Source organism: Amblyomma mixtum, chromosome 1 (assembly GCF_055824585.1).
Source record: "Amblyomma mixtum isolate Tamu chromosome 1, ASM5582458v1, whole genome shotgun sequence".
NCBI lineage: Eukaryota > Metazoa > Arthropoda > Arachnida > Ixodida > Ixodidae > Amblyomma > Amblyomma mixtum.
This window is the reverse complement of record NC_143012.1, coordinates 204,418,478-204,440,604: the sequence shown is the minus strand read 5'-3', so window position 1 is coordinate 204,440,604 and position 22,127 is coordinate 204,418,478. Positions and strand designations below refer to the sequence as shown.

Sequence of the window (22,127 nt, the reverse complement as noted above, 5' to 3'; positions counted from 1 at the left end):
CGTCTCGCGAATGTAAAAGTACTGGCTGTGCGACAAGCTCCAAAAGCTTCCCGTCGCTTCAACCTTGAACCAGAGCGGCTCGGAAAAGGACTTGAGCACCGACGAAAGGCCCAGCGAAGCCGCCACTATGTCTACATCGCTGAAGGTAGAGAGTCCAATCGTGCCAGCGGCAAGGTAGTGCTCTCGAAAGCAGCCGACGAGCTGTTTAATACGACGGCGAGCTTGGTCCAACCACAGCCCCGTCTCGCTGAGGAGAAAGCGCCAGATGGATTCCGCCAGGGACCAGGGGATGATCTGTGTGGGCGACGTCGTTCCGTATGAACGCATAGACGACCGGTGAAATCAGGATGTTTGTACCCTTAAGGAGTGAAAGGTAATGCCGGCTTCCTGCACTGGTTTCCGCAGCACTGCTTACTAACGGCAGGTCCCAGCGCGCCAGCCTGAGCCGCCCCTCGAACTCGTAGGCACGACCATCGAGAATCCTCTCGAGGAAGCTCTGCGTCAGACTCGTCTCCCTGATTTCCGGACGAGCGCTTTCCCACGGCATGACCAGGGCCATGCCGGCAAAGAAGGTGTCCAAGTATTATCTGTCGACGCCGCTGAACAATGAGCTGACAATGCGATCAGTCTGTATGGCCTGAATGATGGAATTCACAACTCGGGTCACCTGGACCTTCTTGTCGGGCGTAATAAACTCGTCCGTGTACATTATGTCGCGAATGATCGGCATCAGCTCGATTTGGCGCGTGCAGAAGATTAGCCTGTCTGACTGAGTATGCACGGCGGGCCAAGAAAGCTCAAGTAAACCGTTGTAGACGCTACATGCGAGCAGGTAGGAGGCTCCAGCGTCACTCACGCTTTTTTCTTGGGAGGTGAGGGCGTCAAAGAGGGCGTGGATTTGATCTGTGCCACTCACGCTGACTTCTGTAACGTACTTCAAGCCGATCGATGTGTCCTGTAAAGCTTTTCTGATGTCCCACTTCTGCAACAGCGCGGAGAGGTTAAGGCCAGTGTAGTGCTCAACTTTGAAGCCTGCCGGGTCAGGAGCTTGCAACGAACCCGCAAAAGTAGTCACCTAGGCAACTTTTACATACTTCCCAGCAAAATTATTGAGCTTCTCAAGGGAGTCGTTCAGGCAGTGTTGAAACCGGTGATCATTCAAATCAAGGAGTGCCCTCAGGGAAATTGAAATAGCACTATGTCCTCTTAAGGTGACCTCCACGAGGGATGGAATACTGTACTTGAGTTTGCTGAGGAGGAGATAGGCAAGCAGATTCGTGGTTCCACCATCCCGCAGGTATACTCCGCACGTGCTGACAAGAAATGCGGCTAGCTTTCCGACCACGGCGTTTTGGCCCTAACCCGAATGCAGACATGTATCGAACATGGACCTCAAGAAGGCGCTCACCTGGCTTCGAGACCCGCTAGGCGCCATAACGGAGCTGGGCTTCATGCCTCGGTTCGAACCGAGGGGCGACGGTAAGGTGCTGGACACGTTTCCGATCTTAAGCCAAGCAGTATTTGAGCACACGAACTCAAAGAAGCTGTCGCAAGGCTGCAACGTGGCGTTCACGTATCTCACGAGTTCCGTGACTTCGCCGGGACAGCAGAAGTGTGAAGCACCACCGTCGCCCGGCGAGTTTCGTATGGCCATGCTTGTCTTCAAGGCCAGAACTGCGGCGAACGCAAAAACGACGAGGAAAGCGAAGCAAGCCATGAACGGCGCCACACCACAGCCGTGGTCCACTCGGCGGAAGTGTTATATTTTGCCGTGCTCGTAGCGTGTCCCACCAGGCATCGGGTCTAGGATCACCGCCGCAATGCCGAAGGAGGAAGGAAACGTGGGCCGGAGACGGGGAGTAGGGGGAAGTGAAGGAAAAACTGTATTCACATAATTACATTATTTACATAGAGCGGGACTGAGAATGGCTCTCAGTGGAAGGGGAACGTCTTCGTCAACCGTAGTCGACTGGAGCTAGCAGGCTTCTCTCGGCCACACTCACGGCCGAGTTAAATATCGTTCGGTTTCCCCAGATCCCTGGCTGGGGAATAATGGTCGATGAACACTGTCCAATCGGATGGACCGAAGGGGAACTTCTTGTTACCACCCACGGCTGGGCAGGTGCGGGTTTTTCCACTCTCACGCAGCTGGTTGATGAGAGGAGGAGATGCCGACTCATCCAGCCCTGCGGGAAAGGAATCTCCCGAAGTCCTCCAGCAGGTGAATAAACTTGCTTCCCCGCCGATTGCCCAGAACGCGAGTCGGGGCCACGGAATTCTTCAATTATCCGCCAGCGTGACCGGCGCCGGCTCGTCGCCTTGGTGGGGTCGCTCGGACAATAACTCCGGCGCGTCCCCGGCCTTCGCCTCTATAGTGGTCACCTCCACTCAAGGAATTTCGCTGGGGTTACGGCTGACAATGGCCCTTGAAATTCCTGCTACACTAATCCGCTGAGGCTCGCAAAGGGCATTCCAAGCATCCCACTTCCCATGGTCGTCGCGAGGTCGTCGGCCTCGATGAATGTTCACGGTAGCTGCTTGATCGGGCCCACGTGGTCCGAGTGGACACAGGTGTGACGGGAACACACAAAGAGAGTTAAGGGGGGGGGGGGGGGGGTAGAAACACAACAGCACGTCCGCCGCCCGAAGAGGTCTCGTAGTGGTTGCAGCCAACGCTGCTGCGCGCAGAGACCTGGAGTTGTGTCCGTTCGGCTTTTGGTCACAGCTGGGCCCAAAGGTTCTTCCTGCTTCGTTGACAACTGTAACGGTCTCAACCAGCAAGGTACACAGCCCAACAAGCAGAAAGCGCCAAACCGACTTCAAGAACTGCCAAGCTGTTTTCGGTCAACAAAACCTCTTTAGAGAAAATGAGCTGTAGCGTGAAATTTACGTCCTCCTCCGAAAGTTGACATGTTTGACCAAACCAGAATACACAGAGCTTGTTTAGCCAAAAGGGAGGAAAATTTTCTAAAATTTTGGGGGGGTGCCGTAGCACGGTTTATGTCGCAGAAAGCCACCGCCCGTGAGAGCACAAAGGGAAGGTGGAGCTGCTGAACACACATACAAAACAGACAAAATGATTCCCGCTAAAGCAAAAAACAAAATACAAATTTGCATAGCGGATTAACGTCCGGGGAGTCAGGAAAGGGCATTACACGGGAAAGCCTCGGCTGAGGCCATCAGCGTTGCCATTATCTCTTACGTTTCTGCAACGCATGTGAACAGAGTCCCGCAATGCCAAGCTCCAAAGTTTCGCTCTCATCCTTGTACAGGAGAGATATATCAGCAAAAGACAAAAAACAAGCATTAAACTCAATATGAGATTATGCGTCATATCTGCCCCTTGCGCGGCCGCGGTCCGACAGCTGCTTTAGCAGATGAGACATTGCATAATGCTAGGATTTTCAGCTTGCATTTCTGTACAGGCGAGTTAAATGAACAAAAAAAAAACAAGCAATAAACTGAATAGGATTATTCCTCGAAACCGTCCAGAAACAACGTTACGATTAGAGGAATTTACTGGTTCCTATTCTTCAGCCGCCCCCTGCGCGGCCGCGGTCGGATTGCTGCTCTAGCAGGTGCAACAGGACACAAGGCTAGGAATTTCAGCTTGGGACCCTTAACTGTTCCTCGTCCAAGTCTCGCGGTTCTGAAGTTTGGCTGACGCTCAGAAAGCAGAATGCGAGAAGGGAACGAACGAGTGCGAATGCCGTGCCAGCGTATCCGTCTCTCTCGGATCGGGTTCGCGCGTTGCGTTTTCTTGGCTTGTGTTCCCACGGGGCGGGTGCGAACTCTTGAGCACCGAGGTGCCAAATTGGGGCGGCTACGCGGTTCGGATTTCAGTCGAGCAGTTAACAAGGGCCGCACTTTCCCCTTAATTAACTCTTCCCGTTTGGCCACCTCTATACGCTGCCGCTCCGTGGAAACCCTCGCTGTTGGTTTGCGGGGCGCGTCAATAGCCATCGCGGAACCGTCACAGGTTAAGTCGTCGGCGTTCGCCTCATTGTCAGTTAGTGATCCAGCCTGCTCTGGCTCACTACCGTGAGAGTTTATAAGGCTTACAGGGCCACGTTTGCCCTCTTCACCTGCGTGCTCTGCTGGCGCTGCGAATTCTGGAGCCTTCGAACCGGTGAGGACCTGTGCAGCGCTATCTCCAAGACTAAGGCCCTTTTCTTTGGGCAGCCTATCCAAGCGATTTGGGAAAATCGAGGGATGCTGCATAGGCAGGTCTTGGGAGACGGCTGCCTCGGTCAGACGCAGCTCGAGTGGGCTCTCGATCGCGACGCGGGCAGTAAGTTGGTCGTGTTGGATACCTTTCCTATCCTTATACTGGCGGTACAGCAGGCCAGAACGGAGCTGGAAAGGTATGTTCTTCCGTGACACACCTATGTCACTTTGGTGACTCAAGTTGCATGGAGATTGGTCTTTCTCTTGCTCAGCGGTGAACGTTTCTCTGTCCACACGAAGGAGTTCGAGAAAGCCATCCGAGTGGGGTAACACAAGATTGGTATTCAATTCCTCACCTAGCCCCAGCTCATTATTTGCGCCTGCTTCGGAAGACTCACTATAGCTTGCACTACTATCGGTACTCTTTACCCCTGTGCTACCAGTGAGTAAGTCCTGGGCTGGCTCGTCATTTGGTAACGCGGAGCCGTCACGGCTTAAGTCGCCGGCGTTCGTCTCATCGTCAGTCTTTACTAGAGATTGCTCTGGCTCGTCACCGCGAGAATTTACAGGCTTCGGGCTTACAGGTTGAGGTTTGCCCTCTTCAACCACGTGCTCTGCTGGCGCCGCGAATTCACGAGCCTTCGAAATGGTAAGGCCCTGTGCAGCGTTATCTCCAAAACAAAGGCCTTTTTCTTTGGGCAGCACATCCAAGCGATTTGAGCAAATCGAGGGATGCTGCTTAGGCAGGTTTTGGGAGATGGCTGCCTCGGTCAGACGCACCTCGAGCGGGCTCTCAATCGCGACGCGGGCAATGGGTAAAGACACGCAGTTTTCATTGCCGACTTTAATTTATTTTCGCGCCGAAACCTCCTGATTTAATGTCGAATTCCTGCCGGCGCGCTTCGCCTCTAAAATTTGTTGCAACTCCAAACGCATTAAAGCAAGTTGCCTTTCATCGGCTTCCTTGAGACGAAGACGTTCTTTTTCTATCCTGTCAGCCTCCTCCTTAGCTGCTTCCTTGCGGTAAAGGCGTTCTTTTTCAACCCTGTCGGACTCCTCCTTGCATTCTTTTTCAATCCTGTCAGCCTCCTTCTTGGCGTTCCTGATTCCCTCCTGAATGACTTCCCAGGTCTCCAAAATTTTGTCTCCCTCCTCCTTAGCACCACATTCCTTAATAGCCTCAATCAGCTGCGGCTTTCTGTGACTTTTCCTGGCCTCAATACCCAGCTTTTCACACAGCAACATCAACTCTGGCTTCTTTAGTTTGCTCAAATCCATGGCAACTCCCGAACGAGGACTTTCAAAAATAAGCTGCTAAGTGAAATGCTTAAGCGAGCACGTGCAGAAAACAATCTACAGGTAGTGATAAATTTCCCGAGTTATCAAGCCTGGCAGATTCTCAAAGAAAGTCAAGCGCTCACCACTGCTGAAGCCAGGACCAAGCGTGGAAGATCCCGCCGCTGCCAACCAGTTGTTATATTTTGCCGTGCTCGTAGCGTGTCCCACCAGGCATCGGGTCCAGGATCACCGCCGCAATGCCGAAGGAGGAAGGAAACGTGGGCCGGAGACGGGGAGTAGGGGGAAGTGAAGGAAAAACTGTATTCACATAATTACATTATTTACATAGAGCGGGACTGAGAATGGCTCTCAGTGGAAGGGGAACGTCTTCGTCAACCGTAGTCGACTGGAGCTAGCAGGCTTCTCTCGGCCACACTCACGTCCGAGTTAAATATCGTTCGGTTTCCCCAGATCCCTGGCTGGGGAATAATGGTCGACGAGCACTGTCCAATCGGATGGACCGAAGGGGACCTTCTTGTTACCACCCACGGCTGGGCAGGTGCGGGTTTTTCCACTCTCACGCAGCTGGTTGATGAGAGGAGGAGATGCCGACTCATCCAGCGCTGCGGGATAGGAATCTCCCGAAGTCCTCCAGCAGGTGAATAAACTTGCTTCCCCGCCGAATGCCCAGAACGCGAGTCGGGGCCACGGAATTCTTCAATTATCCGCCAGCGTGACCGGCGCCGGCCCGTCGCCTCCTCTGTGGTCGCTCGGACAATACCTCCGGCATAGGAATTTCGCTGGGGTCATTGCCGACAATGGCCCCTGGCATTCTTGCTACACTAATCCGCTGAGGCTCGGAGGGCATTCCAAGCATCCCACTTCCCATGGTCGTCGCGAGGTTGTCGACCTTGGTGATTGTTCACGGTAGCTGCTTGATCGGGCCCACGTGGTCCGAAGTACAGTCACAACAGAAGGCAGCGTCGGGGGGAGCCAAGATGGCAACTGGTTCTGCAGGCGCCGTGGCAACCGAGTCTTCATCATCCAAAGCCGACCGTATGGGAGACGTCTTCGTTCCGGACGCTCGCAAGCACTTGAACGCAGCGGCTGCATTGAGTACTGCGGGCGAGGGTTCCCGGTGCTGGTCCAGATGCAGTTCGGGATCGCTCGGCGTCAAGGCGATCACCATTGCCGAATGGGCCCCGACCGGAACGCCTTTCTCTGCAGCTTCAGAAGGCTCCGTGCCAACTGTCTCTTGGTCCTGGGGAGACTGATCCGATGAGGAAGACGGCGACGATGGGCCTGAAGGCGCGGACGGCAAAGACACCGCAGGAGACGTTGGGGGTCCGAGACCGGAACCAGACGGCAGATTTGTTTGCTCGTGCCTTTCGATGTGGTTAAATTCAGCGCCGTACTTTCGCTACCTTCTGGAGCCGGCCGAATTCTGGATGCAACACAGCGCATCAGAAGGACAGGACGTGGCCCGGCGCTCCGACACAAGCTCGTGCGGGAATCCTGGAAGACAGGTGGCAACGTTGAAGGACAAAGAAGTACTAGCGGATGCTATTCTAAAAATTACACCTTTTTAATAGCCAATTTTTTTTTTTTTCAAAATAACAACCTCGCCTGAGTATGGTGCTCGCGTGAGTATACCACAGTGCTCTCGTGCAGTGGCCAGCGAAGGTGATCTGTTCGCGCCGCCGGGGGTTCGAAACACAGTCCCGGCAATATTTATTTAATTTCTGCACCCTCAAATTCAGGGACGCCATAAGATTCTTGGTTGGATCTGACCCCGTGAAGTAGTGCTTTCGCACCAAAACACATAAGCGCATTCATGAGTACAGCTGTCTGAAATGCATCATCACCACAGATTCGTGCTCAAGTACGCTCGTAGGCCTTCGAATATCCGTGGGACGGCGGCGGACCTGAGTTTTAGCTTCTCGCGTTGCAATTTGTGTGAGCTCCGAACACCGCAGACTATTACAGCACGGTGTACAGTGCACATAAGAACAACGCCCAAAGATCTCCTCAAGATGAAGTGAGCTTCGTAAGTGATCGGCCCTAAACTGATATTTGGAAACGTGGTGAGCGGGCCTCTTTAATGTTTCAATGTTACGGGTTTGCCTGAATACGCTGAGGTCAAGGCCCCAAAATCTTGCGGGAGCACAAGGGATTGCGGGAATAACCAACTAGACAACTCAGCAGTCATTGTTACAGAAAGCCTGCAAAATATTCTTTCTAGGTTGCAGAGAAAAAGCAGTACGCGTTTTCCTGCAGACTGCGTCTAAAGGGGACGCTTTGACTTTGGAATTAGCAAAAAAAAAAAAAAGGATGATAACGCATTCAGCAACAAGATTAAAAATGTCAATAAGATTAATGTTCTTGGACAATAAATCAGAGGCCCTCTATGTGCCATTCTCTATTGACTTGTGTATGACTATGCAAATTCTAACGTGCCAAAGGGAAGTCAAATAGACAGATGTACAGGATTAAGGTAGAAAGATAGCATATCTGACAGGCCCCTAACCGGTACGCCGATGTTGTACTCGTACGAAGTGAGAATTCTACCAATCAAAGACCAGCAGCAGCCGTAGTTCCGCTCAGGAAACAGCGTTATTGTGGGAACTGATAAATATATTTATCAGTTCGCCTTTCAAGCTGCCCAAGACAGAGCTTCACGTTGTGCTTGGTTCTAAGATAAGCGCCAGTGAGTACGGGCGGCAGTCGAAAGAAAGCGCGGCTCCCGTTTTTCAGCATAATTCACACGCCGTGATCAAGCTCGTTATATGCGTATTTGTTTCTTGTTATCTCGGGCACGAAGCGAGTGATGTTTTTTACAAAGCACGGATGAGAGCGCTGTAATCGCGGTGCATTCGGGCGCACAAAAGCATGCTGTCAAGTGGTATTTTTTAAACTCCGCGGGCTGTCGTTTCTGCCGCAGGAAAACGGCCACGCTGAGTGTCTCTCGTTGGAAGTGCCCGGGTTGGAGATTACTTGTGGAGCTCCACAACATTCCTACTGACGCCTGAACGTTTCAGGCAATATTTGAAATGTTATTTTTTTAATCTCAACTAATTACTCAAATAATACGAGCGAAAAAAAAATGGTACTGTAACTTTAAATAAACCCTAACAACATCCATGCGATTTCAGTTCTGAAGAACGCTTAGGTTTTTTGTTTTTTTTAGCTTGCTCCAAGTTAGCTGGGACACCCTATATATAGCGGTAGGTTATGTTCGGCGCATTTCCTTACGCAACATGTATCAAAATGCAGTGTCTTGAGCGGTTAGTATTTGATGCCAAGCACTCGAAAGCTGCGACTGCCACGGGACAAGCGCGGGAGGAACACACACGCGTGAAACTAGCAGAGCTGCTAGCCATGTTTGGCGCTCTCCATTCAATATCGTCGTTCTCAAACTTCGCGGCCTTTGCATCGGAATTCGTCACTGACACCATGGGCGGGAGGTCAATGCGAGATGCCTTGAAAATTTCCCCGCACCTAGGACACGAGCACTGAGGTACCAAACTCAAATGGCCCCAGCAGCAGCGCGCACACTCGCTGTCCGCTACGAGCGCACCCGCCCCAGAGCCGCAAAGCCACGCATTTGGGGAGTTACCAGCCGCCCTGCAACTTCGCGACAGAGGAGATAGAGAGCGAGTGAGAAAGAACGGAAGCGCCAGCAGTGGAGGAACAAATGTAAGCAGCAATAAAAATTACCGACGATTACGTTACTTCCTAATGCGAAATTTGAGCGCAGCAAATAAGCTGTTTCACCTTTTCGATAGATTGAGGCAAAGAAATCGAGCAACACATGTATGCGCTATCACAGAATTTTTTTTTAGCAGACGGAGGACTTCCATCGGTCGTCTCGCTCATGGCTCAGAAAGAACTGGCAGATAATTTCGCAGTGGCGAACGGCAGCGGCAATTTCGGCTCGGGCGGTGCACATATACAGATCCGCCGCCACCGATCTGGCTCTCTGATTGCCACCGCACAGGGCGAACGGCAGCGGCAATTTCGGCTCGGGCGGTGCACATATACAGATCCGGCGCCACCGATCTGGCTCTCTGATTTCCACCGCACAGGGGTTGCATTGGAGGAGGAGCGAAGAAAGGAATTAAGTTCGAGCCGGCGCTTTGACAACCGGAGACTCGCAGGAAGAGGGGGGAGGGGGCGGCGTGTACACCCAGCGGCAAACGATGGGGGCAGAAGCGCGCGCAGCAAGCGGACAACACGATAAAGGGAGGAGGGAAGAGATAGCAGCGACTGACTGATGCCGCTGACGCCGATAGTGAGTCAACCCCAGCTGCGGATGAAAGGGGGGCGGAGATGGTTACGAGGCCGACGACAACGCCGACGACGACGCCGACGCGAAACCCAGGAACGGACGCCAAAGAGCTGCGCTCTAAAAAGAGACAGTGCGCGTAATGAGGAGGGACGTAACAGCAACGTCACCACTAGTTTCATGTGACTAGGTCGGGCGGGTGTGCACATGGGTGTGCACATGGGTGTGCAGAAACGCTCCTTTCTGACGAGCCCACATGCCGACGTTGAAAAGTGCGAGGGGTGTACACGCGGTGATGCAACGGCCTTGTCGCGGCAATGGCAGCATTTTGTCGTTGTCTACGCTTGTAAGGCGTGATGGGAAGTTATCAGCATTAGAGTGTAAGCCCGCCTTGATTGCCATGTGTTTCAGATCGTGCGAATTTAAGCTGGAACCGCGTGGAGCGTTTTTCGCGAGCGAAAAACGCGACGCGCGGCAGACGCCCGCGTTGCCGCTGACGCGCGAGCACCCGCACGAGAAAAATGAACTTCAGAAGCGGCGCTGTCGCGCCGCGTTCTTTCGGGTTGCCAGACCGCACAACTGCCAACAAGGTGAATTATCTGTTACCGCATATATAATATGCCCTTTAAATTACAGGACACTACAATAAAAACAATCTTCATGTAATTATACCTCGTTAAAGGTTGTCTTGTGCATGTTGGCCGAACACTACGCGCGAACGAAAACGATGCGTGAATGCACGTGGCTCTTTGGACGTGCTCAACAGCATGGAGGAAGAAAAAAACTAGGAGGGACCATGACGTCACAATCTTGAAGCCTAGCCATAAAAAATATAATGGAAAGCATCGTGGGAAATAGGCCCTCACGTGACAAGGCAGCGGTAGCTCTTGGTCGAATTTCGGTTTCGGTTTCGCTCTCTCGTTCTACGAGAACAATGGTGAGCCTCTGTGCGTTCATGAGCAGGGGGATTTGACTTCCCGCTCGCTCTTCGCCAGGTAGTGCACGCGTGACACGAACGCTCCGTGGGTGCTACCTCGGACGGTATACACGCGGCCGGGCGCCCCACCCCGGCCGCTAGTGCAGTGTGCCGCGCGCGCGATTAGGGCCGAGACAGGACGCTGTGTGCGCGCGGCTACGTAGTACATACAGTTTACTTCTTTGTGTAAGTGATTGTGCGCAGTGGCCGGGAAACCCCGCGCAGGGGCAGACGTAAAGCCGCCGGCACTCTCTCACGACAGCGAGAGAGAGAAATACTTCACTGCTGCATTTCACGCCGGAACTGCGTATGTGCGCGAGCGTACTCGGCGCGACTTGTGCCTCGAGAATAGCGGAGAACGGCGGGCCCATGGGCGGGCCGAAGTCCGCCTGCCCGAGAGATAGAATCTTGCGCAGCATCCCGAGGCGCTCGTTAAACACGTCCGTGCGCCGTGAGCGCTCTGGAAGCCACTGCGCCCATCTTTAGAGGCTCGTTTTCTTCGCCTACTCTCGAGTTCTCCGCTTATAGCATGCGCTGAAATAAACGCTCCATATGTGTTTATAACGACGAAAGGAATCCCTCTCCATTCTCTTCATGAACCACAGTTGAACAGTGACGAGGTCGCGGCCGCACCCTTTGATGAAAAGTTTACCTGCAGTTTTCTACAGTGCACCCAAAAACTCGAGAGTGTAATCAACAGAAGTGTTGAGACGCGGAGCCTTCAGACAACCTCGAGCTCGGTACGCATTCCGCCAAACCTGCAACACAGGCGCTGCGCTTCTGCGCTACATTGGAGCACGGACGTTCACTAAAAAGCACCGCTGGTTGGCAGTCTGGTAACTGTGGAGGGCCTATTTCCCAAGAGTCAGTACGCAAAAGGGCCCTCGACAGCGGCGTCAGAGGAGGATGGCTTGCAGAGGCTGAGCGCACTCTCTCCTAGCTCAACAGTAAAGCCAGCTCCTCCGAGGAAAGAGCAAAGTTCCCCCAAAAAGGTTCCCCCGAGATGCGTAGAGTTCCTGTATATGCTCCCGCAGCATAAAGACAAGCGTCATGTTTGTAAACAAAGGCGGCGCTGCGGTCGGCAGCGACGCGGGGTGTAGGCAAAAACGTAGCATGCCCACCCCGCGCCACGCGATGTTGCCTTCGAAACCAACTCGCGTACGCGAATATTTCAAAGCGTGCGCATCGCTTGTGGTTAGAAACAATTCTGTTGGTGACCGGAGAGTAGTTCAGCACTTTTTCAACCTGTTCGCCGGACGGAATTACCTGGCGAAGCGCTGCATAGGCTTCCTTTTGCGCTCCAATGTTTGGCAGCAACGGCGAGGCTACGGCGGTCGACTAGGTTGACTTATTAAATGAAACGAACTTCTGGGCCGATACAGCATACCCTATCGCTAAGTTAAAGAAGAAGGACGACGGGATGCACGACGCGAGGCAGCTTTCTCACATGACGAACCTTTGTGATGTGCCTGCTCTCGTCGAGCCACTACACTCCGGAGAACACCGAACACTACTGGACACTAAAGTCATGCAGGTATGCCTTGAATGAGTCATGCAAATGCGATCTTTCCGTTCTGCCGCCACCGCGGTGGCTCAGTGTTACGGTGCTCGACTGCTGACCCGAAAGACGCGGGTTCGATCCTGGCCGCGGCGGCCGAATTTCGATGGAGGCGAAGTTGTAGTGGGTCCCTGTGCTGTGCGATGTCAGTGCACGTTAAAGAACCACAGGTGGTCGCCCTTCACTACGGCGTCTCTCATAGCCTCAGTCGCTTTGGGATGTTAAATCCCCATAAACCATAAACCAAACCTTTCCCTTCTTTGGATCTTTGTCGAGTGCGCAGCGAACTTAAATGCTTTATTCTGCTTGATGAAATAGACATTGGATGTTAAGAGATGCGCAGGCGAAGGGATAGAAAAGTTTACATCGAGCTACGACGAAGTTACGTTTGCTCTGCAGAGCTAAATGTTTTAAGTCATTCTGCTTGATAAGTGGTTTTCTGGTCTGGTATTTGCTGTTTTCGCCAGGTTCTGATTGGCCAGCAATTGTAAAATTCAGGTAATACGGGAAATAACACTGCAGGATTTTCCGATATCTTAGCGACGTTTAATCGTTTTCTAGGATAGGTGGTGAAAAAACGTACATGTTGAAGCTCGTGGAAGTGAAAGTAGAGAAGAAATTACGCGTCGTACTACTACCAGATTACAGCGCTGCTTCAAACGTCGTACGTAGTGGCCCGATGAATGCTGAAGGCGACTGGCAGCAGCTGTTTTTTTTTTTAGCGCGAAGAGATGCCCGGGACGTAGTTCGGGTGATTGCCATCTGAAAACGGTCCCCTGCGTTCAATTTGCGCTCACACCCAACCGGAATATCGCTTCCAAATTTCTCATAATGAGAGCCGACAGAACGCGAACGAGCTGCAGACGTTGATTCATGCATTGTTCGTCGCATGACTGAAGAGCAACCCTGCGGATTAAGAGACGCGAACTATCATATTTCGATGCAGAAATGAAATATACTAGCCGCGCAGCCGATCCGTCGCGGAACTTTTCTGGCTCTACGGCCGCTGCTCATCGCTTTGGCCCATATCTAAATGCGATAAACTGGTGGAAACTTGTGCCGCTGCCTTTCTTCAGCATTGCAGTTCAACCACCCGCACCACAACTCGCCGGAATATTCCAAAACGCGTTCAAAAACGCTCAAGCGTGGCATACCCAATGCACACGGTACCGGCTTTTGCCTACACAACGGCAGATCACACGCACATCTTGTGGGACTGCATCAGAAATCTAAAGGAAGCAAGTTCAGGAACAATCCCGCCGCGGCTGGAGGCAGCCGCGAAGAGCAACGACCATGACCAACAGCTATGGACCGTCCAGCAGGTCCTCGGGGCGCTCGAAAGGCAGGGACCTAGCGAGCCGGCAACGGCGAGCGGAGACCCACGCCGAGTAACGGCAGCCTCGTAGACGACGTAGGCCCTCGTCGGGGCGCACGAGCGCCCAACTGCAGGCACAAATAAAGTTTCCTCAAATCCAATGCAATCCAATCCTACACAACGATAGTTACTGGTGACTCCAGCGCCGCCGCATCTCCGTGACGTCACGGCAAGATGCTTTACAGCGCCGTATCATGGGTAGGGTGGCTAGAACTTTTTTAGGTGTGAAAAGCGCGGCGCGTTTCCCTTGCCGGAAGTGGCACCGCTGCTCACCGATGCCGCCAGGGGCGCTGATGCTAGAGGCGCCGTCGCGCGGTCGCTGATCGTGCATGGTGGAATGCGCGCGGACCGCGTTTAATTCCGTGATTTGCGCGCTGTGATTTGCTTTTAAGATGCTGCTGATGGTGAAAAATGGCTCCGCGATGGTATTTTGTCCGCGTGATGCAATTATGAGCTCCGGGTCGTCAAGAATTATTCACCAAGCAGAACTGCTTTCTTTTCACAGCAGACGACAAGCAGTTGCAGGCATCTTTTCGTTGATTTAAAGGAAACTCAGGTTCGATTTATGTGCTGGCATGAAAGTTGCTTCCGCAGACGTCCGCATGCCTTTCTGCACGCGCTCGGCTGTTCATTTCGAAAAGCGTTGCATGCTTTTGTTTTGCTCCTTAGACCATTATACGGCAAGACTACACTGTGTCGCATACAAGTTCGTACCGTGAAAGAATTAGTGGGTTTTTACGTACAGAGGTCGAAAAGCAATAGTAAAAATGTAGTGGGTGGATCCGGATTAATTTTCCGCCGCATGCAGTTATTACATGCGTTGCAACCGCAGCAAACGAGAATTCCCTTTTCAAAGAAACACTCCCAAGAAGTGGCAGCTCATCAAGCACACAAGTGTGGCGAGGGCACCTACCCAGCAAAACATATGCACAGTATGAAAAAGACGTGTTTCTGGAAGAACACATTTATTTTCAGTTGTTCATCCACATACACAACAGCATGATAAGCCCATTAAAGCACGCATGGCTTCACCCTTTTGCATTTCCTTTCGTCTTCCTTTTGATTAACTCCTTTAAAAAAAAGTGAACCCGTGTTAAGCAGTAGAACTTCACTACTGAACTCGTCAATGTCACTGAGTGCTGGGGGCAGCCTATTTTTGTCGTTTCCCCAATTATTTTCCACATGTCAGTCACCGACTTAGCATGAAGGGTAGTTCTGCTGAAGAAACTAGTGACTTTGTTCTCTAGTGTCATAATAAGGTTGTAGAGGGAGAGCGTTGGGAACAAAAGCCCACCAAGGTCCCACTGCATTGATGCTTCCGTGGGTAAATCAGAGCTGGGCACGTCTTCTTTCTTCATTAGGCAAGCAGCCTTGCAATCCTCACAGTCGATGGACAGCACGCGTTTTCGTGCCACGTAGCCGGCGATATAATAAATAAGGCGGGCATCACTTTTTTCCGATATGTAAGAAGCATGGTCAACAGACACTTCGGCTGCATCGGATCGGAGCGGTCGGCTTTCTGCCTCTTGCTCTTCGCTGTCTGTCTCGTTGAGCAGTTCCTCCACAGATAGCAACGACTCAACTACACCATCAGGCACGTTACCTCCCTTGGGACTCCTGGCAAGACTATAGAAACTGAGGCACCTGCAAGTAAGCACAGAGTAGTAACTCTTAATCAGAGCCAAGTGTAAACCAGTTAAATTGCACAGTGTATAACCAGCAAGATTAGCGATACCTCATGATGACAATGAACTGGGCCGGAGTCGGATGGTCATTGGCCCCACCTGCCTGCCTCACAATTCCGAAACACCGCTCAAGGCAATCTTGGCTGAGGTGCGCAGTCATGAGGTACTTAAAACCAACTTTCTTTGTTAGGTAGTCAAGTAGGCTCTTTGTTGCAGTGAGGGTCACACGCAAGCCCACTGCTGTGCTTCTGCTTAAAAATCCAATCCCCTTAGCATGGCCCTCCCAGAGGTCTAGAAAGTGCAGCATTTCGTCCAATGTTTTCTCATTCTTGCTGCCGGATCTGAAACACCATTACAGAATGCACACAAATGTATTGTTGACAACTGAGATAAATGTGGCAATAAATTTGAACTTACCTTAAGGCTTCTGCTGGGAATCTGGACGTCATGGCCTCAATCAGATTAGCCATGAGCCCAATGACAATTCTTGTTGGGTCGCTGTTCGGGTATTTGCTCTCAATTTGCTCTTTGTAGAAGGCCAAAGCATTCCTAACTTGGGCGCTAAAGACCTGAAAAGCAAGGTCTACCCTCATCTTCTCGAACCCATTAGGAAATATGTGGGACCTCGTAAGTTTTGGTGCCACCTTCAAGGTGACGCAAGCGCTGTCCACCTTCCACATTTTCGACACGTGTTCCCAGTGGGCCTGTAAAATTAATCATTTCGCATTGGAAACACTGACAACAATGAGCAAACATTTATGAATATGTGCCAACATTTCACACAATGTTTCTTAGCAAGCATACCCGTTCATTGTGCGAGTTGAAACCTTGTTTTTTCATCATGTTGCGCACACATTTGACAAGGTGTGGAAAGTCAGATATAAAATGCAGAAATCTGCCTTTGTCACAGGGATGGACGACCCTGCACCTTATATCATTGAAGTTTCCACGTATGCCTAGGTTGTTCCACATAGATCGATTCCACGGGGCACCATCAGAACAAATATAATAGACACGGAGGCCAGCTTGTTCGGTCAAAATCGTTGCTTCTAGAATAATTTTTGCCAGCAGTCTTGCTTTCACATTTCCATTGGAGGCGAACACACCTAAGGCAGAAAAGAACATTGTATGCGATCGTGTGATCTGCTAAAAAAATTTAGAAATAGTAATCAAATTTTATTTACCTATAATCTGTGTCCATTTGCCCACGAATGGCTGAAACATCACCACCAGGCCGTGGTCAGCTTTTTTTATTTTGTCACATTCTTCAGTGTACTTTCCCAGGTCCACAAAGCCTTCTATGTGGTTGGACGATGTCATGTCAAGGTGGGTTGAAAGCTTCATTTCATCGACTACTAGACCACCATGCCTTTTCATTTCGTCTATGTCCTGGGCTTTTGATCTCACGCATGACAGAAGTTTGGCATTAAATCCATAAGAAGCTCTGAAACCCTAAAAATGCAATAATGTCACCACTCGGACTTTCGTAACGCGTCCAGTCACATACCTTAATGTACCTTTGTAGGCAAACACGACTGGGAACAACCAGAATCTTGTGGCTTCTGAGGTGCTCGTAGAGCCGTGGGTTTTTCATTCTTAGAATTATGCACTCAAGAAGCCATTCCTTGTCATATCGGTATCCACGCTGAGACTTTCGGTTACAGGCTTCGAAACACGCACGAACAGCAGCTTGCTGCTTCTTTGGAAGCTTTTTCAGCTGAAAGAAAAAGGGAATATCATACGCATATAAGCACATATAATTAAAGCATTGTAGCACACCTTCTCTTCAAAGGCGGACTTCTCGATTTTGCAGTTCTTTTCTCGGAGCTCTGTCAGGTTATCTTTCAGAGACTGGATTTTCTTGCCCTTCCGCTTCAAAGTACGCACTGCCTGTTTCAGTCGCTGCGCAGCTAGAGAGGCGAGTGGAGCCTTTCTTGCGAGTGGGTGTCGTACTCTTTTCTTAAGGCGCAAAAGGCGAGCCATAAGTCTGTTTCTGCATGCTCTACATGCGGAGCACCTTTCAGTAGAGACATCTGTTGGACACAAAACAAAAATGCGTTTTTTAACAAACACAGCAGTTCCTGCACATTCATCTGCGGTGAGGGCATCAATTTTCCCTCCTAGACACATATTCTACGAAATGATTCCATACCTTGTGATGAAGATGAGGATCCATTGCAAGTCATGGAGAACATGTGTTTTTGGGCCACTTTTGCCACCTCTACCACATTTAAAGGCTGGAATTCGTCCAATTTTCCAACTCCATGGCACAATAAAAGTTTGTCAGCATAAGCCAACATGTCCTGAGCTTCTTGCAATGTAAGAATCTTTCTTCTTGTGAAGAAGTCCATTCAGAAATATGCTGCACTGATAAGGTCCTGCGCTGTCTTCCACTTCGAACACAACTATCTTGTTCAGCACCACAGGAGGATTTGCGTTCCTAATGAACTCTGCTGTCTGATAGCACAGAACATTTTGGTTTTTAAATTTTTGCAAAGACCGGAGCTCATTTGGGCGTATGAGCTCGCTGCTTAAGGATGCAACTGGACATACGGTCTCTTGCGACACATTCGCACCGTCCTCTGCCACTGATCCTGTTTCCATGATCTCAACGTCTGTGCGACTCTTTTTGAATGAAGCAGCAGTTTCATTTACGTTTCTTCGCTTCCTCTCCTTTGGCAGGGTCTTGCTTAAGTATTTAGGTAAGTTAGGAAAGATCGTTGGTATCGCATCTTCGGTTAGGCCAGGAATATCTCGTGGCACTATGACCTCCTTCCCGTTTATATTGTGCTTGAAGTTTCGCACAATAAACCTATAAAAAAACAACAAACAAAATCATGCATGAGCTCACGTTTGCATGCGAGAACACCATTCACGCCTGGAGAGCACGAAAGCGGACATTAAGGCGAGCATCTAAGAATGGCGATAAAAGCGTGCGGTGGAATAAAATAGTTAGGCACGCACCTTGCGTCAAAATGCTTCTCGCACACAGCAGAATTCTCTTGCAATTCCTTATCAACCCTGGGGATGGCGTTGGACCATTTGGTGAATAGCTGTTTACATGCTGGAGCTCGGAAGAGGGACACTTTTTCTGTAGAAGATCTGTACCCTGAATTGCATCCAGGCACGAAACACCAGCGCTGGGTCTTTTTTTTTTTTTTTTGCTGTTGGCGGCATTCTCAAAGCACGCGGCTAAAGTTCTAGCCACCCTAACGCGGCAGAAAATCAGCGCGAGCGAAGCCTTTTTGCTGTCCGCAATACTCCGGCTTGCCAAGCAATTCCGTCTGCTCGCTCTGACGGCGCCGCTGTCACATGCACCCGGAGCGCGATAAAAAGCGCAGAGAGGCCCGGGCCTTAGCACTACACAGAGCTTACGGAGAGGATCCCAATGCAGCATATACTGATGCCTCGCTCTACGCATCAGGCGCACAGGCAGCTACAGTGGCTGTTCGCAGTGACGGCCGCCCCATCACGGCAGGAACCATTCTCACCTCATCCATAACCACGGCAGAGGAAGCGGCTATCGCTCTAGCCATCTCCTCTTCAGCCGCTACCAAAATTATATCCGATTCGCAAACAGCAATCCTAAATTATAGCGCTGGTCGTATCTCTCGTCAAGCCAGCAGCATACTCCGACGCTGGAATCCCTCCAGAAGCGTAACGCTCATCTGGGCGCCAGCACATGCCGGACTACCCGGAAACGAGGAGGCGCATGCCCTCGCCCGAGATCTTACCCTCCGGGCGGGTGAGCACACCGCCCCCTCCGTCGAAGGGGAGTGCCTGTTAAATTTCAGTGACATCCTACAACACTATCGTTCCAACAGACAGATATACGCACCTCCTCACCCTTCGCTCTTAACCACGCAATCAACTTTCTGGCGCAGGCTTCAAACTCGCACGCTCCCATACCCGATAGTCATGAACGGACGCTTCCCTAGCTGACCTATTCTCCTCCTCCTGTCGACTATGTGGCAAACCAGGCGACTTTCTGCATGTTCTGCTCACCTGTTCCACTTACCCGCACCCCCCTCCCCCAGAGGTGGCACTCACTTACTGGGAACAGCTGATGTCCAGTTCAGCACTCCAAGACCAACGACTCGCCATCACCAGTGCCTCTAACAGGCTGGCCCTTCAGGGTCTGGCACACCATTTGTAAGGGAGGAACCCACTGTGTGGGCCACTCCCGCAGGCCATGAGGGGGCTCTGCCCCCCACCTGTAATTTGTCATGGCCAATAAAGTTTACACCACCACCACGACCCCCTGTCTTCAGCGCCCCCGCGCGGCATCGGTGCGTTTTGGGGGCAGCTTCCGGTGGCCGCTTCACACACCTAAAAAAGTTCTAGCCACCCTATCATGGGGGCTGCCATCTTTGATCACGTGATCACGCCGCCATTATTCGCCTCCTGACCGCTCGGCGCGCGCCTCGTCGCAACAGCTCCTGCGTCTGATGTTTCGGTTCTGACAGGCAATGTGTCGCCTGATACGGTTGTAAAGGAGTGGGAAGACGACACTGTGGTTGGTCCGAAGCTTCGAAGGACATGTGAAAACCCCAATTTGATCACTTTAGGCGTGAAAACGGGACCGGGCTTCATGTCGCGAAGAGCCGCTGAGCTCTGCGCCTGTTCGAGGCAACGGGTGGATCGCCTGAATGCCGCTGAAGGCTTTGCTTATTATTTTGTATTGTTATTATTTAAAACAGCAAGGTTTAAAAACCCTGCGGCTGCGCAGGTCGTTATCGTATTGTGTACATGCATGCAGACACTGCTCTAAAACGCTCACATGCACATCGTACTCATTTGTTTACAACCTGTTAAAGGTGCTAGGAAGCCTAAAATATTTTCTGTTGGTTTGCTAAACAAAGGAAGGCGACAAAAATAAATAAACAAACACATGTTACCCAATCATTTAAGCAGTACCATGCATCAAGCAGACTTCACAAGATTGCATGCAATCGTTTACAAGGATTCCGCGATATAATTGTTATAACGCGCGCATGGCAGAGCGTTCACTACAAGAAGTTCACAATTATGTCAGCCTCACATAGTATAAAATTGTGGTACGCTCCATGCTCGATATGCGGACATGAAATTGCTCGAGGTCTTGTTGGTTGTAAGCAATCAGCCGGAGTCACTTTTAACGTCTGTCTCGCATGGAAGTGACAACCGCGGAGCACAGCAGCCGTAACGCAAATGCTTTATTCCGATTGTGGTCCACGAAAACCGCCTTACTTGGAGCGAAGTTCAACAGTAGCACCAAGACGGTGTGTAATACACGAACTGACGGTAAGCGTTGTCCGCTCGCACGGATATGCACTGCGCAATATGCAGTAGAGGTATAGGAGCGTAAGTCGTCTTTGTGACGTTTCGGTGGCAGGTCAGCTTGTTCATGCGGCGATGTTGCGCACTTACCCTCGCAGATTTTCGAAGATCGAGACCTTTCTATATATATTCGCTGTCTTGCGCTGGCGAACATGTGTGTTGCGTTTGCCCGTTCGGAATGGGTGGATGCCCAACGGGCGCGAACAGGGGCAGTACGTCCTTGTGCAGTTCGGTTCCGTGAAGCTCGCAAACGATCGCATCCCGCCCCTTTCACTGTTTGTCGCAATTCTTGCAATCCACAACAGAGCATGTATTTTCTCTTTTCACATTTCCACTGCTGCGTCGAGGCATACGCCGGCGACTTACAAGACGTGTTCCGAGCTAAAGCCCCTCGATAATTTGAAAGTAGCGACACTCTCCTCCACTCCGGCGTTTTCCTCCTCGAATATCCTCGCCCGATGGCTGCACACGGCACGCTTTCTTGGCCATCGCTCGCTCGCCGTCCGTGCAGTTGGCTGATACATGCGCGCGCTCTTAAGTTCGCGCTTTTTCCACGCTCTGTTATTGAATAAAAACACGAGAAAGACATGCGACACGCGCGACTACCACGAGCCACATAAATTAGCGTCTCGTACGCGCAATGAAAGTGCCAATTACGAGCGCTTGCGGCACGAACAAAACCACTTGCTGCATACATCTCACATCCTTTTTGACCTTTAAATACCGTAAGTCTCAACACTGCATAGTATATGAAGCATAATATTTACAATATATTTGAACATTCCTGAACATTTTCGGCATACCAATGTTTAGTTAAATGTATATTCACTTCGAACTAATTATCGCGGAAGTACAGTTTATGAAGTTGTTCACGAGTCGAGTTTCAGAAATGGGATGGTTGCTGGGAACAAGCTGGGGCATTTGCTTCGATGGCCGTCCTAGAATTTTTCATTAAGGTTCAGTCTGAGTTTGGCACCGCGCAGTGCACATGCAACGGCATAATCGTTTTTGTAGTTGAGAATTTTCGCGGTGGCTTAAAAACGAATATGAACTTTTAATATAAGCATGAAACGACTTCAGCTCCCGCTGTCGGTGACCTTGAGGTGATGTCGAGCCGAAGCCGAGAGCCAAAGATCCGCGCACCGATTTTCCGTCATCCAAGGAAAGTGTCCACACCCAAAAATTTGGCCCTCTCAACCACCGAAATTTGACGTTTTCCGAATTTCTTCAAAATTGGTGTGAAGCCTAATTTTAATATGACCAATTCAATGGTGAGCTCCAAAATTAGGCGGGCTATCCCCAAAATTTGTCTATCTGGACCCCATAAATTTGACGTCGTCCATATTTGACCATCATTGGGGTCCAACCTAATTTGGCTATGGGAAACTCAGTGTTGGCTTCCAAATTTAGGTAGACCACCCCCAAAGTTCGACACACTTGGGCATTTTCCGCCCACATTCTATTCCTTTTTAAATCCGCTTAAA

The 22,127-nt window shown here is 50.9% G+C and overlaps 1 protein-coding gene across 1 annotated transcript; it reads right to left on the bottom strand.

Annotated features, from left to right (window-relative positions):
* Positions 1–583: 583 nt before the first annotated feature.
* On the bottom strand, positions 584–17,694 carry LOC149370609 (uncharacterized). The gene is made up of 12 exons (XM_089578121.1): positions 17,477–17,694; positions 17,104–17,357; positions 16,832–17,041; positions 16,509–16,776; positions 16,258–16,430; positions 16,129–16,197; positions 15,742–16,028; positions 14,934–15,283; positions 6,415–6,747; positions 1,409–1,674; positions 857–982; positions 584–769 (listed from the first exon to the last, which is right to left on the bottom strand). The coding sequence occupies exons 1-12, from the start codon at positions 17,673–17,675 to the stop codon at positions 584–586; spliced, it is 2,721 nt and encodes a 906-aa protein (XP_089434247.1). The 5' UTR covers positions 17,676–17,694.
* Between the last annotated feature and the right edge of the window lie 4,433 nt (positions 17,695–22,127).

What these genes read in the sequence shown, in the direction of transcription:
- LOC149370609 (XM_089578121.1), bottom strand. Translation starts at nt 17,675, where the DNA reads ATGGACTTCTTCACAAGAAGAAAGATTCTTACATTGCAAGAAGCTCAG. An exon ending in ATCCTCATCTTCATCACAAG is followed by an intron (nt 17,358 to 17,476) that starts GTATGGAATCAT and finishes TGTGTCCAACAG; the next exon opens with ATGTCTCTACTGAAAGGTGC. An exon ending in AGTCCGCCTTTGAAGAGAAG is followed by an intron (nt 17,042 to 17,103) that starts GTGTGCTACAAT and finishes TTTTTCTTTCAG; the next exon opens with CTGAAAAAGCTTCCAAAGAA.